We start from the raw sequence: 18,170 nt of genomic DNA, 5'->3' as shown, positions 1-18,170 counted from the left end.
ATAGCGATATTGGCAAAAATAAGTATGGCCCTTTAGCCTTGATACCTTCACAACCCCTGAATTGATTGTGTTAAGTGAAGTCCCCCCTTCAATGTGAAGCGCTTTGGCTGTCTTGAAAAAGTGCTATGTAAATGCAATGTGTTGTTGAATCACAAAACGTTTGCTCAAATATGTGTGTGTGTTTCTCTCCTAGGCACTAAGGGGCAGAGCTACCCGTTTGGCATCGTCAGCATGACAAGCAAAGCCGACTGTCTGCAGAAAGGGGAAATGGTGAAGTTCCAGCTCTGCACCGTTGCCCAGACCGGGCAGAAGATGGCCTGCCACATCGTTCCTCAGCGCCTAGCTCTAGTGGAGAGTGTTAAAGATCAGGTACCCGGAGATCTTTTCTATGCTCTCAAGTGCTCAATCTTTAATCGGAATAGCAGTCACTGCCTACTTTTCCAGAAGAATACAGCAGGCAATCCGATTAACATTTACACGGCCGTTCAATCGGAATAGGAACGGACTACACCGTTTTCATTCCGATTAAAATTCTCATCGGATTAGGCATTTTATTTCCGATTGAGGTGTTTATAAGATATTTTTTATTCCAATTGAGCAGTTATTCTGTTTCTAATTGGATTAAATCTCCATGTAGAAGTAGCTAGTTACTGCTGTTTTGCCTGTGGAAGCTAAAGTGACTTTTTCCTGATGTTATGTTGCCTCTGTTGCAGTTTGGCTTCATCACGTATGAGGTTGGCGAGAGCAAGAAGCTCTTCTTCCACGTGAAGGAGGTGCAGGACGGTCTTGAGCTGCAGGCGGGAGACGAGGTGGAGTTCTCAGTCATCCTCAACCAGCGCACCGGCAAGTGTAGTGCCTGCAACGTGCGCAGAGTCAGGTGAGGGAGGCCTCCTTTTTGTCCTTGAGTCCAAAATGTTCCTCAGGTCTTATTTTGTTTTTTTTGTCCTTGAGTCATGGTAATTTAGTGTTTTCATCAAGGATTTTCACAACTTGTCTTTATAAGGTAGTGACGTTAGTGTTTGGTCTTACAGCTGTAGTGTTATCAGCCCCTCGGGCTTATGCAGTGTAGTTTTGCCATCAGTATGAAGGTTATGATCTATTTCAAATGAGAAAAATGCCATGCTGTACTATTTTGTTGTTACAGGCCTCTCTACATACAAAGTAAAGCATTCCTTACACTGACACGATTTGGGAAAGATTCTTGAAAGATTATAGGCTTTTTTTTAAACTAATGCCCCTCATTCAAGTTTTACTCAAAAGACTACAGTCCTTCAAGAATCTTTCCCAAAACTTGTCAGTGTAAGGTAGGCTTAAGTTGTTGGACTTGCCGATGGATTGATTAAATAAATGCATGACTTGATAAGGTATGAATGGTTGTACTGATTTGACTGTTAGTTGGTGCTTGTTGATATATCTGGTCTGTCTCCACCCACACAGCGAGGGCCCCAAGCCAGTGGCCACACCCCGCCCTGAGCGCCTGGTGAACCGTCTGAAGAGCATCACTCTGGACGACTCCAGTGCCCCGCGTTTAGTCATCGTTAGGCAACCCCGTGGACCTGACAATTCAAAGGTAACATTTTACTTGCGCAAAAAATGTGTGATTAGGCACTGCCTCCCAGAGCGTATGCGCAGCATACACTGTGTTTAGTTGTTTGTGGATGGTCTAAGTAAGCTAATAAAGAAATAACATAAAGGCAAAATGTTTGCGCTAGTTTAATAACATAAACAAGATGAACTAAGCACAAATACTAGTGGGTCAATTCAGTGTTTTCACACGCTACATCCATAGCTTTAATTTATGCATGAGACCATTTGCTCGTTGCTGGACTTTGACTTTGTCGTTTCTATTAAGCCCCCTCTGAGAGTGAAGGCTCTTACACGTGTGCTTTTGCTTGTTTCCCATCAGGGCTTCAGTGTTGAGAGGAAGCCACGTCAGCCTGGTGTGATCGATTGAGGACTATTTTCCCCGCCCCTACTTACCCTTTCCAACCAATATCATTGGAGAGGAGCAATCAGGCTAAGGACAGGGTTTGGGTTGGCAGTCATTTATATATAGTGTCTGTGTGCATATACCCTCTCTCTTTCTCACACTCACACATGCACATACAGACTTGCATACACACATGCACACAAATGCACACCATCCTGACATTTGCAGACACACTACAGATGCTTGGCATATTGGCATGCATAACACCTGTCCCTGTCCAGTCATTGGAGCTCAGTCCTCTCCATCCTACCCCCCCCCCCCTCCCCAATTCCTTAGCCTTCCCTCTCTTATGTGTGGTCTACTAGCAAACTGCAGAGCTTATTACTGTGCTCTAATGGAGATATTCAGTTCTGTGTGTGTGTGTGTGTGTGTGTGTGTGTGTGTGTGTGTGTGTGTGTGTGTGTGTGTGTGTGTGTGTGTGTGTGGTGTGTGCACGGGCGTGTGTGTGTGTGAGAGTGAGTGTCTGTCTGTGTGTGTGTGTGTGTGTGTGTGTGAGTGTCTGTGTGAATGAATTGTGGACATGGTGTTTTAGAAATGTTAATGAGAGGGGTGTGAAATGTGAAGGGAGACCTGTATCGTGAGATGAACAAACAAACAAACAAACTAAACGGAAGCAAGACAAACTGCTCTGCGTGGGGTTTTGCTCCCTCTGTGATTTCTGGGTGATGTAGTCTCCTCTGGTGATGTGTTCTTCTCAACCTAAACTCATCTGATTCCATGTGTGGAAATCTGCACCTGCCTAAACCTGTCAATTTTATGTGCGCGCGTGTGTGTTTGATAAAGATAAAGAATCATCTTTTTCTCTTCTTTTTTTTCTATACATTTTTTCCACCTGTAACTAATCTCCCATATTTGGGTGTTTTCATAGATCAATCAAAGCAAAGCGATTGTGCGTGAGATTCTATGCATAGGAAGCTGCGTTCTCCCTGCTCAGTTTTTAGAGCAGTTTTTAACACCCCCTTGACCCTCGTCAACTTTGACCCCTGACCTGGAAGCACTGTGTCATGAGGTCAATGCTCATGTTTGTTGTTTTGTAAACAATGTGAATGATTTGTTTTGATTTATTATTATTATTATTATTATTATATTTTTCCGATCGTCTCATTTCAAGTTTGGTTTTGAGTTTCTGATTTTGGTTGGATTTCTGGAACCTTCTGATGCCTTTAGGTGTTCCCAGGCTCCCCTATCCAAACCTTCCTTTCCCAGGTGCAGAATTCCAAATGGCATCTTTTATTCATCAGTACTTTTATACAATGTACTTTTTTTTCTTTGCACATCTTTTGCTTTCTCTGTTCTATTTAAACTCAAAATGTCTGCTTATAAAATAACTAAAGTAAGAATAAGGTGCCTAAAATGATAAACGAAATGACAACAAAAAAATTAGATATATCCTCAAACCCCAGCCAACCGCCAAAAAAATAATAAAACAAAACAAAACAAAACAAAAAAAAAACAATGATAGGATGGCTTCTGTTTCCAGTAGAAATAATACAAGTATGCACTCTGGTTGGTGAAAAATATACTGTATGTAATGTGTGCTTTCGCTTAGTGGGAAATCTAAACATCACAACATGACTTTGATAATGAGGAACAACAGAAAGGAAAGGGTGGCTGAAGATGATATCGAAAACACACACCAAAATCATAAGGATTTCAATAAGTGTGGTTTAAGAGGCATTGGTGGGGATTTGCTGTGCTTCAGAAGACACATGGAGCTGTCTGACTGTCAGTTGAATTTAAGCTGGAGAATGTTGAGCTCCAGTTTAACTGCATATGGGGTCTCCCCTATATACTTTTGTTAATGGTCTTGAATGAAAAAAAAATTGAAATAAACGTTTTATGAAAAGAATATCTGTTGCCTGTGCCTTTTTATATTTGGTCTGTCAAATGGTTCCTACAGAGGATTGTTTTCAATGATACTTATTTCTCATTAGATTTTATTTAAATTGTCACATGGCATTTATACTGCTGATAAAACACATGCATTTGGTAAAAATAGCAAAGTTTGACAATTACGTTTATAAATGTATATGTTCATGACTTGAAAATGAAATGGACTATGTATGACATGACCGATTTGTTAAACATGGTTTGGTATACTGATGAGGAAACTCAACACTAAGTTCACTGCAATAAAATGAATGTACACTTTAAAGTAACACACCAAAGTTTTGGGATATTGGCTTATTTGCTTATTGAGTTAGTTACCTAACTGGAGGGGTTAGACGGCAAATAAGCAACATTTTCAGAATTAGCTTTATTGGCCAGGTTTGTGTAATCAAACAAGGAATTTGACTCTGATTTAACTTTGCTCTCAAAGTACAACACTCAAACAAATAAAACACAAAAGTATTCTTTAAAAGTGCAATAGGACAGCGTTGCGTCAAGTTCCAAAAGTATTGAGTGTGAATTAAATAAAGGGCTTCACACCGATAGCCAGACATCCCACCATGTCTTCAGGGGAGTTTTGAAAATAATTCTAACAAAACATTCCGTTCACCAACCATTAAATGGTTGTGATGAGAAATATCTGGCTTTGTATAATTGTAATGTTCTGAAGTTCCATGTTGAGTTCAATGAACCCAGACATTCATTACCTGCTGCTGCATGACTAACCTGCTGCACTAATCAGTCAGAGGTCACAATTCATTGGTATGCAGCAGGTTACACTATGGTATGCCACAGGGATGTATCTACTCTGTGTATTGAACTAAATGTGCTGTAACTATATCTATACTTTAGATATTTTAAAAGCTGTGCCACCTATTGTTTTGTTTTGTCATCTCAAAGGTGTAGTCAGGTTTTAGAATAGGCAAATACATACATACCCTTCTTTAAGCGAGTGTTTCACAAGATGTCGTGAGCAAATGGTGTTCTGAACCTAAACGAGCTGTACAGTATCTGCGTGTCCATGAACTCCTGTCCGTCACACCCGGGTGCTGTTCAGTTGTATGGTGATCTCTGAGCGATGGAGGGTTTTGGGTTTGGTCCCTGCCGTGGAGCCCTGTCCAGCAGACCATCTTGCCCACCACTCCCTGAGCTGGCTCCTCTCGCTCATCCTAGAGTCTGAAGCTTGAACCGGGGCGACAAAGACATGAGGAGGCTTAGTGGCCACTGGCGGTCCCTCTGACTTTCCCGCAGTGTGTTTTGGACAAGTCCCTTCACCACTTTCTGTGTTGCGGACAGCTTGTTGGAATGTAGAGTGTCTGGTGCGACTGTTTGGTCTTTCTGTTGGACAGTCTTGCTTTGGACCAACCTCGCGTTGTGGGAAAAGGCTTGATAGACTGTTGCTGAAGTTGACCCCCTCAAGCTTGCGTTGGTACTCCTGGAGCTTGGCCTTGCACTCGGCTGCCTTCTCCTTCAGCTCCAGAAACTGCTGCAGTAGATCCCTCTCGAACACCTCCTCAGCCTTCAGCTCATTCTCCCAGAAGTCCAGTTGCTCAGCTTCCTCCTCAAGTAGATGAAGCTGGGCCTCTGCACTCTGCTGGGCAGCATGCTCCTCTGCCTGCTGCACCTCCAGCTCACTGATCTGACCATCAGTTGTGTCTACCTGCATCTGGAGCTCCAGGAGACAAGACTGCTGGCAGAGAATAAGCTTCCTTAGCTCCTCTTTCTCTTCCTCGACCTCCTGGTTGGCCTTGATGTGCAGTTCGTCCACTCTCAGGAAAGGCAGATTGGCCTGCAGGTCTTTCTTCTTGCACCTCTGTGCCTTGGTGTCCGCTCCCCTCTTCTTGTCAGCCACCTGATCATCACTGCTTTGAGTCCCAAGGCAACTAATGACCTTAGGCACCTCATACGCCTGGCCTCTATCCCTCCTATTCCTCCCTTGTGGCAAAGGGGGAATTACCTGGGCTGTTGGGTCAAAAATGCTTTGAGAGAGCCGGTTCTCCATGTCACCGCTAGTGCCACCACAAATGCTGTCATCTCTGCCTTTGGCCCTATCTCTGAGCCCTGACTGCTGTTTACCACTGCGGCCCAGGCTCTCCAGCCAGCCCCAAGCTTCCTCCATCAGTGTTAAGGACTTCCTCTTCGGCTTCTTGGGTTCTTCAGCTGCGGCATCCGAGTGGAACCTCAGACGGGACAGGGGTGGGAGGCTCTGGCGGTTCAGGCTCCTCCCCTCACTGGCACGGTGACCATGGCCTCCTATGTGGGCTCGCCTCAGCTGGGCACCACTCCCACTCTGGTAGCGGCCACTCCTCAGTTGGACTGAGTTGGCACCAGGGCCTGCTTCACCCACAGAGGGCCCGTTGTGGTGGAGCGTGAGGTGAACCTCTCGCACCTGTTCCCCATATTTCCTTAATGACTCCAGGAGATGCTCTTCCGGCGTTACATTGCGTTCATACTCCTTGAACTTCTCCTTCAATGTGTAGCGTCCAGTGCGTCCTAAGAGAAATTGCATGGTTGCCCCAGGTTAGAATCTTAAAACGAAAAAGATTAGTAAAGTGGAACAACCAAATAGAAGGGCTTACCTAGAGCTTGAGCCAAAGCTATGACAACTTCCTGGCATGTTGTTTGCTCTGTGATCCCGCAGACTACACGCGGAATTCCATCCACGGACACTTTTATCTCCATTCTGAAAGGGAAAAAATATGACTTTTCGAGGGTTTCCTTGAAGTGGCTTTAGACATCCAATAAAGTAGATTGATTTTGTGTGAACTAAACAACTTCTGCTTCTCTCAATTAAAGTTTTTTTTTTTAATCAATCATCCTAAAAGACTCTTTGAGGTCTAGTTTAGCTCTCTTTATCTCCTTAAGTTAAGTGACCATATGTTGCTGAAACTTATTTTCCAGGACATTTAGGCCACTGTCCTGAGGGAATACTGTTATCTGCACTGAGAGGGAAATGCTTGAGACAAATTTCCCTCATTTAAGTGTAATTAGTTTTATCAGATCTTACATTACTGGGCTAGGCTTGCTTGATTAAAATTCATATGCAACACTCATTTGGTTATGTTCCATTGTATTACATTGCAAGTAGGTTATGAGACACAGCAGCAACCTAGGTCTGCATTAAACTGTTAAGTTAAAATTGACAACTCAACGAATTATAAAGTTATTGCCATACTTCACAACTGTACAGTGATGTAAAATTGTTTTGAATAGAGCTGTTTCTGCATAGGCTATATATTGCCTAATGGGCCTGTTATAGGATATTTGACATTTTAACAGTTTAAAAACATTTTAAAAGTTCCTATTTCTTGCACTGTGATTGTAGATATCATTATATCAGCTACTTCAAATACCACCAACACCACAATGACTGCTCTTATTGCTGAGCACCAAAAAGAAAGATGTAGCCTACCTTGCTGTTGCGAGCGTGCTCCTCTGTAGAGACAGTTTCTTTGTAATGAGCGGGTCGACTTTGCCATCCTTCAGAGCAATGTCGCCAATATTTATTTAAAATGTGGGTGTTTTCGCATTTCTTCCTCTGAGGACATGATTACTATCGGAGCGGAACGTAGCTTACAAAGTTGCATCCATCGTCACACAGACACGTTGCCCCTACTTGGGCTGTTATAACAGGCCCACATAGATGAACTTGAAGTTTAGTAGTTTATTTACAAGTTACAACAGCAACAATTCTGAACAGTAGGTTATTGTCACCAATGTCTTTATGATTTTTCTGGGGGTTTAATTAGGAAACAATTAATGCATGTAATTTGTTCGTGTATAAATACAAGGGTGAAGTCAAGGCGAAAAACGTATTAATTTATAGTTAGGTGTTAGGTGTGACGTGTTGTGTCAGAGCTTACGCTGATGACCTAACCTGGGTGTGTCTGCCTGAACCAGCCAGGAAGTTAAACGAAACAAGTCAAAAGTGACCAGACTGTCCTGGTTAGCTAACGAAGCGAAAGCTGTGCTCGTGGGGAAATATAACTACTTTTATAAGGTTACTTGGGGTTTCTTGTGTACTTCGTTTGTGTTTCTTTATCGGTTTGCTAATATACATGATTTGTTGTCGTGGAATCACGGCTTGGCTCTCTCTCACTCACCACTTGTTTCCAGCTAATTTGTACCTAGCTAGTTAGCTAGCTAGCTTGCTAGTTACGTCGAAGACGGACGACGAGGTGAGTTTCCGTCCCCGACTGGTGTGTACTGTGTTCTTACAAAGATAATGTGTTTCAGTATTTAAGCACCGGTTAAGAGGATTGGAGTTGTTTCTATCCCCTGCAGTCAGTAGTTAAACCACACTTAAGCATTACTTAATGTGGAACTGAGGTAATGTTAAGCCCTAAATAATTAACCCTGGCCGGGTACTTGGTCCCTTTAGCTTACGTTAGCAGTTGGATTATGTGAACTCAACTGACTTTGCATTTTGCTAACCAACTTCTCGGCTGTACGCAAATTGTGTTGTCGAATTATCTCGCACATTATGTCTCTTATTGGGGCACGTGTTTTGGGAAGATGGCAGTTAGCTGAGATGACAATGCAACTAACGTTATTTGCACTCGATTCGGAGTTCAACTCATAATGACAGAACGATTAGTCCAGCAAACCTCAAAACAAGTGCTCTCTTTGAATGGCTTCACTGATATTTCCTACACATCCGCAAAGGACGTGCTGTATACTGTCAGTTTTGTTAATCAATATAAGTTGCACAACATGCAAACGTTTGCTGGCAAGTTATATCAAACGTTCACCTAGTTTGATGTGCGAATGACCATGACTAATGCTCATATTTCTGTGAGCTACCAGAGTTGATACAAAGTTAACGAGCGTAATTTAGAAGAGATTATGTCACTTTCACTATCAGCTGGAACGATATTGAAATACATTCCCAAATCGGTTTTTAAGGAAGTCCACGAGGGGGTGCAAAAATCCTGTGCTTTAGGTAAAGACGAGCTCGCTTTTCCATGGTCAAAACGGAGAAATGTCCAAGTTGGAAATCCGATGTACCTCTCCTAATTAACCTTGATCCTTAGTTTGCATCTCACGAAACGTTTGAAAGGTCATTAGGCTTCATAACACTCACAGATGCCAACCCCACGCGATAAGGTCATTGCCTCATGATTTGAAATATTTCAAATTCAAATCAATGAAATCAATTGTATGTAATTGGTTTAGACCTCATACCACTTAATATTGGTAATCCTGAATCACGTGGAAGTCGAAATGAAGCAATTACATTTTATAGGTTCTATTTGTTATAGGCTATTCCTTCCATATTTGGACATCCCTTTCAGCTGGAGTTATATAATTTTGAAAAACCAGCTGGTTTTGAGTCACACCAGTTTATTTAACACACCGTGTTTGTTGTGAGGCAACAGTGGGACAGCTTTTAAAGCTGTTAATGTGTGATTTATTGCTGAAAGCCAATCCAAGAACGAGAGACTTGGGTATGAGGGTTTGGGGAGACCCCTGACATGTTCCCTCTACTGTGGCGGTGGATATTCGTCCCTCCCACCTCATGCACCCAGGATCCGCATGTAACACGTTTTATGCATGTGTACCTACAGACATTCACAGTGTGGATCTGTGATGGATGCATTCATTCTTTTGCATTGATTGCACCGACTTTCTCTTCAAGTCTGTCTAAAAGAATAGGCTGTACATCTTCGAACATATCCATAATACAAAATCCATAGTTGAAGTTATTTTGCTGCTCATCTAAAGGGCAGAAATACTTTCCCACAAAAAAATCACGTGTCATGTTTAAAAAGTGTCATATTCATTATACCGCAGCTACACGGTATGTTACTGCAATGATATGACAGAGCTGTTAATAGGCACTGTCCTCCATGCATTCTAATATGTATGCACCCTAGAGCTGACAATTTCATAAAATGTCCATATTCTTTCAGCGGTAAACTGAAACTGCACTGTGTGCTTATTGCAGTGCCAAGTTACAGCCACCTTGCTCATCTCCTTTACTCCATCTCTCTTACGTGGCGTCCTCCGCGAGGACCTTTGACATTTAAGATGGCATTCCATGGATGTACTTGGCACATAATATCCACTCAAGCATTTGCAGAATTGTTTGAAAGCCCAAGAGCAATTCAAGAGTTTTTGAACACAGACTTGTCTGTTCTTGTAACCAGTCAAATTGTGTAGAGATCAAGATTTTTAAGATTACATTGGTTACATAGCTAAGTCTTTCAGGGAACACGTGTCTTGTCAGCTTGATATGATTAATATCTACATAGTATGCAGATCTACAGTCTGCCATGTTGAGCCACCATGTTTCAGCAGTAGTCCCGAATGGACAAACCAAAAACATTGGCTCTAGACTAAAGGGAGAGGGCCTTTAGAGTTTTTCTGGCAAGTGACGGCCACCATAGATTGTCCTGCAATGTTGGAAAAGGAGGGGCATTCCGCTGGTTGCAAGTTAGCAACTTCAACACTAGATGCTACCAAAGATCCCTCATTATTCTGCTCAGCTTTAACCCTCTCTGATGCTACTAAATCCTACACATGGCATCTTTTAAAGCCATAGAATAAATGATCTCATACAAAATATGTTTCTCTCTCTTTAGAAGACAAACCAAGAAATTGAAGATGACTGAGTACAAGTTGGTGGTGGTTGGTGCAGGCGGCGTTGGTAAGAGTGCCCTCACCATCCAGCTCATTCAGAACCACTTTGTGGATGAATACGATCCGACCATCGAGGTAAAGCAGTATTACACAATATGAAAATGTACTGAAGTCCAACAGAAAGCACATTCGTGAGTAGCTTTGCATTCATTGGTTAACGCGACTGTTTTTTTTGTTGGTCAGTAGGATTCGTACAGGAAGCAGGTGGTGATCGACGGCGAGACATGTCTGCTGGACATTCTGGACACAGCAGGACAGGAGGAGTATAGCGCCATGAGGGACCAGTATATGAGGACGGGGGAAGGTTTTCTCTGCGTCTTCGCCATCAACAACAGCAAGTCTTTTGCTGATGTGCATCTGTACAGGTAGGGAACCGCAATGAGTCAGTGTGTTTGCAAGAGGTTAATAAACTCTTCTGTTGCCTTTATGTCAAAAATAGTTCAACTCTCCACCTGACTAATGCTTTCTGTTGATGAGGTGTAAGTCTAAAGACGGCATAGAAGTGTGTAGGTGTGTCTTATTAGCTCAGTGTCCAGCCCAGTGAATGTGTCTCATGAATGATGCCTGATTGAATCAAACAAGTGATAAAACAAATGTGTGGGAGCAGGTGGATTGACCCTTTTTGTGATTAAATGGGGTGTCTCCATCATTTGCTTGTGGTAGTGGGTTTAGTTCTTGCCTTTTGGTTGCAAGGATTTTCTGCATATGTTAAGTAGTTGGCTAACATCAATATTTGATTCACATTATCCATTCATGTTAGAGCACATTCAGTCATTCAGAGCAAAGAACATAGTTGTTCATGATTAGAAGTATACTCTTTAGATCCCATGAGGGAAAATTCTAGCGTTCTTACTGAAATGAGATCCTTATATTCTAATGCTGCATAATTGGCCTTTAGTGAATTCTGTGACCCTCTCCCATCCCCTTTCTTTTGTAGAGAACAGATCAAGAGGGTTAAGGACTCTGATGATGTCCCGATGGTACTTGTGGGTAATAAATGTGATCTGGCTAGAACTGTAGACACAAAGCAAGCACAGGAGCTTGCCAGAAGTTATGGCATCGAGTTTGTTGAAACCTCAGCCAAGACAAGACAGGTAAGTTGATCTCACAACTCAAGCTGTGCCACAGTACTTGAGCTATTAGAACATGTTCCTTGACATTGCAAGGTCGAGGGTTAGAATAGAATAGAATGTGTATCGACTGTCTCTATGTTGACTTTTAATGCAGTTTATTTCAATGGAGACTAAGAACAACATGGAATATCTTCTCTGAAATTCTTCTCTCTCTCTGCCTCTCGCTCTCTCTCTCTCTCTCTCGCTCTCTCTCTCTCTCTCTCTCTCTCTCTCTCTCTCTCTCTCTCTCTCTCTCTTTCTCTCTCTCTCTCTCTGCCCCCCTCCCCAGGGAGTGGAGGATGCCTTCTACACACTGGTTCGAGAAATCCGCCACTACCGCATGAAGAAGCTCAACAGCAGAGAGGACCGCAAACAGGGATGTCTGGGCATCTCCTGTGCTGTCATGTGATCAGGACCAACCAATCAGACTTTTTCATGGCATATCGACCAGGGCATTTGTCAGTTGGTCTGAGAGATCTGGCACTTTTCTTTTTAGTTTGTGTGTGAGTGGAGGTGTTTCCACACACATAACTTGGACTTGGCAAAAGGTTTCTACAGTGAGGCCCCCTGCTGGTCTGCCTGGGCATTGCAGAGTTATTGTGATAGTTGCCTTTGCTTCCTTGGAAAGAGGATCGGACGTGCTGACAAAACAGTTTGGTCCTGTGTCTTTTACTGCATGTGTGTGAGGGGATTCAAAATTCTCTTCCACCAATGGGATTTTGTGTTTAAGCTCAGGAATCAACTCGCCGTGTGTGTGTGTGTGCCTGTGTGCGTGTGTGTGCCGGAGGCAGTGTGTTCCATCTCAAACCTCACTGACTCTCAATGTGTCTTTTGCCACCAAAAAGCTCTCTTTTTCTGCTTCACCTCCTGGAGCCAGAAGCATTTCACAGACTATACTGTGACGGATGGATATTAGTAGACACAAGGATTAAAAAGAAAACACCAGTGTTTTTTTCAGACGGAACAGAGATGAAGAAACATTTCATTGGATGCTGGCTGCGACCTTCGTGTGCCTTTTCTGTTTGCCTTGTGCTGTGTGGACAGTCTTCGTCTTTTCCTCACCTTATCTGCATTTCTTTGATGCATTTTATCCTGTTGTACTGTGCTGTTAATGGAGGCCGTTTGGAGGGGTAATCGGAAGCGGGATCATCTGTCACAACTAATATGTCCTGGAAAATGATAGTCATCAGTACTTTATGATTTGATTTGCCCACAGGGAAATTGGAAGCTTCATGTTCACAATAGTGTAAAATGCAGCATTTCTCCAGCATTTCAGTGCAGCCTACAAGGGCATAGCACTACATGTGATTTAAGAAAGAAAAACACTGTTGTACTGTTTCATCAAAATCCTTTAGCATAGCCCCACTGGAATGATCAATGTCAAACATTTCCTATGCTAGTGCTGTGAGTTCCAGACATGATGCACACGTCTGGTGACTATTTGTGTTAAAGAGAAGTCTTTTCAATCATGACATTCTTTTTAGTATGAGATTTTTTAAAATTGAGCATTATTACTCTTGTGTTATTATTCTATGAGAAGAGAGAAGCCAGAATGTTGCCATATGGTCAAGGGGTCAATATTCCAATTCCACACATGGACACAACAAGAAACATGTAGCTATGCTGAGGTGCTGAAACCGTTGACTGTATATTTGACTTTTTATACAGTCCATGGCTGAAACTGGTCTGCCTGTGCCTTTGCATTGGGTGGGAAATGATTGCATCCTGTCAACTTGATTTTGTAAAAATGTATCATGGATATAATGCGACTTTTGTTTTCAGTAAATTAATTCTACGAAATGTTTTTGCACGGTGTGTTATTTCCAGCAATTGCTTATTGGATGAGCCAAAGCCCTAACTTGAGGTGACATAGATTTCTGGTTTTGAAAAAACTCAGAAAAGTATGGACAGGAGACAAGTGTAATATTGCCATGCATGTAGGTTTCATATCTCTCTTTATGTTATGTAAGACAAGAATCGAATTGATTATTTTAGATAACAATAGAGTGTGTCTAAATATTTCAGATGTGTTGATGTGTATTTCACATGGTGATTCTTCTGTCTTATGCAATTCTCTTTGGCAGTCCTCTTCCTTGGCAGTAGTGCATGTGCGTGGTGAGACTGGGCATGGCAGACCCCAGACTTAAAATAGCGTCGTGGTCACAAGTATCTCCTGGCTGCGGAGATCATATCCAGTGAGGTGGTGCATGTCTCTGGTTACACCGGGCAGGGCCATGCTTCATATTGCCCCCCAACGATGCCAAACGCTACACTTTCCCGCTGCCTCGTCTCCGTGCCTGACAAGCGGTGCACTGACTCCCAGTCCTCAGGCAGAGTGTGCGTGATAGGGAACCGCTGTCAACATGTCCAAGTTAATGCCAGGTGAGTCCACCGCCTGCATTTGTGGCTCGTGCACTCCATGGCCAAGCAAGACTCCATTGTCACAATTAAGTTGATTTGTAGACCGTGCGCTGTGCGTGTTGCCTGTTCAGTCGCTGAACATGTCGATTATTCATGGAAGGTTGCCTGCTATAACTAAGGAGCTTTCAACTCGAAGTCTGGAAATGCAGGATATGGCATTTGTCTCATGCCTGTTTTCACAGAAGTTATGTCACTCCTAAACAGGGTTTATCCACTTATTCAGTTTTGCCCCACTACTCATTTGATAATACATACAATTTCTAATGCCCAGTGACAATGTGCTGTTGCAAACTCTTGCAGCTTTACTGACAAGACCAACTGGTGTGATGCAGTAGGGTCATTAATGGCTCAATGGCTTCTCATTACATCAGAATTAACCCTTGACTATGTACACCAGCTAAAGTATTCTATAGGGCTCGAGATCATGACGTGAAAACTTCGCGAGCACAGCCATATTGGCAGTCTCACTCCTAAATTTACTATGGATTACTGTGGATTTACCTGTTTTCCTGTTACTTAGTTTTTGTCTTCTTGGTCATATGTTGCTGTGTAGTGGGGTGTAACAGCGCAATCCACGATCACAAGAGGAAAAGAATCGCTAATACTATATTTCTGCTTCTTGTCTTCTGCATCTGAATGAATGGATATTTAAGTTTGGTGCGCTACCAACATGGCGGCAATATTCCTTGAATGCAAGGCATGTGCCCGAGCCCTATTGTAAGTAGGATCAGCCCCATGTTTTTTTTTTTACTATTGCCTCTTAATGTCACATATGGGGCAGTTCAGGTTGAGCGTTGACTGTGAAACTGAAGCATATTTTTTTTTTACTCGGCTCAACTCACAAATCACCGTTGGCTATTCATAGATTGTCTTAGCCCCACCCTTATGAGCCAAGCTTGAACTGTTTGTCTGCCTCAAGCTGAGATCACAAATATTAGCTTCTTTTTTTTTGAATGATTGGTCTGCCTTGTGGCTGAAGGGGCAGCAGGATGCACCTGCTAGAGTGTAAATGTGTGTGTGCATGTGTGTGTGTGTGTATTGAGAGAGCATATTTGTGAGAATGTGATCTTCTAAGACCATGACCAAGACCCTGATGGGTTACTCGTGTGCCATGTTTTACCACGGTGCCCACAACAGCTGATGCCCAGAACAGCTGAAAAAGTTGACCATGACAAATGAGTGATTCCACCTGTCTGTGTGTGGAGCGAAACCAGAGCAAAGGGGATTTAGTTGGGCCAGCCCGCCCCCTATGCCCACCATGAGGCAAGCCCCCCCAGGAGTCTGGCCTGGCAGCTCAGATGCTGATGAAGGTGTTTTGGTACCGAGACCTCACAATATCCCTTCAGTTCTAGTGTGCGTTAGTGTTCTGTAGACCATTACATGATCTCAGCTCTGCATTCGTGTTTCCCCATTGACCGATAGAAGTCCTTCTTTCCTTAGTCTTTGACAGTGAATGAGAAGGAGCAAGGGTGAGAAGGGTGTTTCTATTTGCAATACAAACTTTGATTTGAATCAACTCCTCTCCCAGTGCCATAGTCTGTGGCCCTCATCATAATTACTCAGCAGTTATCACATCGATAGAGAAAGTTGGAGACCTTTTCTTCTGCCCCGAGAGGTAAAAATAGTAGCCCTATCTGTTAGAGTGGAAAACCTAGGCACATACTGAATGTCATGGGGTGAGGGTGAAGGATAGATAGATAGAGAGGGAGAGAGAGAGACAGAGAGGGTCGAAAGGGTGGAAAGAGACAGGACACTGGTTGTGGCGAAAGTGTACACGAGTATTTCAGGCAGCTTGTAAACACATGAATGGCTTTTGGAGGCTGTCCATTACAACCATGAAATGTGATACACTTTATTAAGGTGCATGAAGAGCGGTGAGAGATAATTGAATCAGTCTGCCTGTGGCTTTTCTAACAAACGAAGGCGTTACGGACTAACAGGCCTCAGCATTTCACTTAATGGCTCCTTATAACTTCCTCCTCAACTAAAAACGTTCACTATGTAGTATGTGGCATGAGCAAACATGGCGAGAAAAGACTCCCTCTGGGGTGTTCCAACACTTTGTTTTGTCCTCTGTACTCTAATGGAATTCTGCCCCCACACTAAACTGTGGGCCTTCCAACCCAACAGGAGGAGGGGGGAAGCCAGGAGGTAAGTATCCAGGTGCCTGGCATCAGTGTCATCCTCATCGTCGGGGTCTTTGACAGGAGCTATACTTGTCATGGGGTTGACGGTCGCCGTCCATACGCTCCCATTCCCTGGGAAGATTCTATCCAATTGATAGAATAAGTGCTTTTTATATCTTGGGCCTCCACAGTTGACTTGGCACACTCTAGAAATGCTGTGACCCCGAGCTTGAGTAGTAGTGTAGCAGAGGCACTGACACATCACACTGAGAGTGTGTATGTGCATTTGGAGAACAGAAGTACTCATTTATTGTTCACAACAATTTCGCTTTTCATGTGCGAGTGCATGTATTTATAATGATGGCTTCTTTCCTGTCCAAAATGCCATCGTGGTATGTTATGGCTCTGCTTCAGGGTCGAGCCTTGGCTGAGGCTAACAGTAGTGTATTTGGAAGAGTGAACAGATAAATGAATAAATGCCTTTCTGTTTCGCGCCGTGGACCACGAGAAGCCAGTGATCTACATTCTCTCCACAAACAAGATGCTCTTTGTGTCCCCATCTGTCTTGTTTGATCCCTCAAAGGATGTCTGTTTAGTTCCACCACAATGTCAGAGAATCATGTGGAAACACCGCTCTGCATGACTTGTCTCTCTTCACCTTCCATCTTTTCTGTCCACACACCTATTTATCTGATCATTTATCCATGCATCCATCCATCCACCCCCCCCTTTATGTGCCCTTAATGATCTAAGATGACCCATTTCTTCCCCTTCACACCCATATCTGCTAATGACTTCATGACATGTAATTAACAGTTTTTGATAGCATTTGTTATAAATAAACATATAATGAAATGTATTGTTAGATGTAAAACAGATTTGTATTTTTCCACAATTAATATGGAATCCTCAGACAATTAGAATAGATCCTCATAACTGCTCATTAATGTTCATTAATTGTTCATAATGTCCATTAATAATCCATAAATCCATTACCCACCGTCTTTAACTCATTAATCCAATGCCTAACATCCTTGTCTCTTTATTTGCTCTGTTTGGGGGATCCTCCACTTTTTCTCTTGGGACTTGATATTCAGATAAGAGTAAGTACGACCCTCGGCAAAAGGCTGCAATGTTTAAGATTCTGTCCAGTTTAGAAAGCACTGCTTCAATCTGAACATGGGACATGTTGGGAAAACAAATACAATGCATTTATTTGTTGTCTCATGAGTGTGTGAGGTATTGACAAATAAATAGGTAGATCTTTAGATAGAACTGCATGGAATTGTGAATACAAATAGGATTTGGTGATGTTCAGATGACTAGTTGTGGTGTCTTTGTTTGTTTGGCTTAGTGACGTATGTTCACCATGTTCATTCGTGTGTGCATTGCTACAGGTCAGTGCAAGCGATGTGTCCCTCCTGTTAGTCTTGTATGTCCCTGCATGTGTTCTCTATGGGAAGTGGTGAGATGACATCATCACTATGCATAGCCATAAAGGATCTATGCACTTTGTCTGTTTTAAGGTACTCTGTGTGCATATATTCATACAATGATGCATACATATTGGACATTAATTGTTGTAGTGTATCTTTATTTATGGGACCAAGCATAGGCTTGGGTTTTGTGTTGGCCAAGGGTGAGGCTGTTTAGTTGAAATTCACAGGTAGGTGAAAGGTATGACTATGTATTAATTGTTGATTTAGTCATCATTATACTGTTATGGAATAATTGTAGAGAATTTCGAAAGGTGAACAACTCTGTCAGCACATTGCTTGTTTAGTGCACGTTCAATATTTGTTTACTGGCTGCTGAACTAAGAATATGTTTGTGTAAAATGCGAGCTGGAGAGCCTCCTGAGCTCTTGTTTCAAATTCCGTGTCAGCTTTCATCGTCTTGCTATTTTGAAAAGGAAAATGTCTGTCCGCCTGTGTTGTGCTTGCAGCACGGTGTGACCAGCATTTCGAGTCCTTGTCATGACCTAGTTTT

At 42.7% G+C, this 18,170-nt stretch overlaps 3 protein-coding genes across 5 annotated transcripts in view; 2 read left to right on the top strand and 1 right to left on the bottom strand.

The window, feature by feature from the left end:
- csde1 (cold shock domain containing E1, RNA-binding) overlaps positions 1-3,839 on the top strand; it is a gene marked incomplete in the record, with an annotated part of 18,768 nt that extends 14,929 nt beyond the window's left edge. The window contains 4 exon segments of the mRNA XM_062541460.1: positions 194-369; positions 714-877; positions 1,438-1,570; positions 1,907-3,839. Of these exon segments, the coding sequence (XP_062397444.1) occupies positions 194-369; positions 714-877; positions 1,438-1,570; positions 1,907-1,954 (521 nt within the window).
- Positions 3,052-7,365, bottom strand: rassf11 (Ras association domain family member 11). Its single transcript, XM_062541461.1, has 3 exons — positions 7,293-7,365; positions 6,460-6,563; positions 3,052-6,373 (listed from the first exon to the last, which is right to left on the bottom strand). Exons 2-3 carry the CDS (start codon positions 6,560-6,562, stop codon positions 4,917-4,919), a joined length of 1,560 nt encoding a protein of 519 aa, XP_062397445.1. The 5' UTR covers position 6,563; positions 7,293-7,365; the 3' UTR covers positions 3,052-4,916.
- A 410-nt stretch (positions 7,366-7,775) lies between these two features.
- nras (NRAS proto-oncogene, GTPase) lies at positions 7,776-13,434 on the top strand. Of its 3 annotated transcripts, none has more exons than XM_062541458.1 (5): positions 7,776-8,058; positions 10,465-10,597; positions 10,709-10,887; positions 11,460-11,616; positions 11,924-13,434. In XM_062541458.1, exons 2-5 carry the CDS (start codon positions 10,487-10,489, stop codon positions 12,041-12,043), a joined length of 567 nt encoding a protein of 188 aa, XP_062397442.1. In that variant the 5' UTR covers positions 7,776-8,058; positions 10,465-10,486; the 3' UTR covers positions 12,044-13,434. The 3 variants fall into 3 exon arrangements, with proteins under 3 accessions (XP_062397442.1, XP_062397440.1, XP_062397441.1); XM_062541456.1 differs by having other exon boundaries at positions 11,421-11,616; XM_062541457.1 differs by having other exon boundaries at positions 7,800-7,880; positions 11,421-11,616.
- Positions 13,435-18,170: the final 4,736 nt, after the last annotated feature.

This window comes from Sardina pilchardus, chromosome 7, assembly GCF_963854185.1.
Source record: "Sardina pilchardus chromosome 7, fSarPil1.1, whole genome shotgun sequence".
In the NCBI taxonomy this organism is placed as follows: domain Eukaryota; kingdom Metazoa; phylum Chordata; class Actinopteri; order Clupeiformes; family Clupeidae; genus Sardina; species Sardina pilchardus.
Note: the sequence above shows the minus strand (reverse complement) of the source record. Positions and strands in the feature narration are given on the sequence as shown.

Excerpts from the sequence above, each read along its gene's own strand:
- rassf11 (XM_062541461.1), bottom strand. The coding sequence starts at position 6,562 with ATGGAGATAAAAGTGTCCGTGGATGGAATTCCGCGTGTAGTCTGCGGG. Across the intron at positions 6,374-6,459 it reads AGCTTTGGCTCAAGCTCTAG|GACGCACTGGACGCTACACA; the intron begins GTAAGCCCTTCT and ends AATTTCTCTTAG.
- nras (XM_062541456.1), top strand. The coding sequence starts at position 10,487 with ATGACTGAGTACAAGTTGGTGGTGGTTGGTGCAGGCGGCGTTGGTAAG. Across the intron at positions 10,598-10,708 it reads AATACGATCCGACCATCGAG|GATTCGTACAGGAAGCAGGT; the intron begins GTAAAGCAGTAT and ends GTTGGTCAGTAG. Across the intron at positions 10,888-11,420 it reads GCTGATGTGCATCTGTACAG|TGAATTCTGTGACCCTCTCC; the intron begins GTAGGGAACCGC and ends ATTGGCCTTTAG.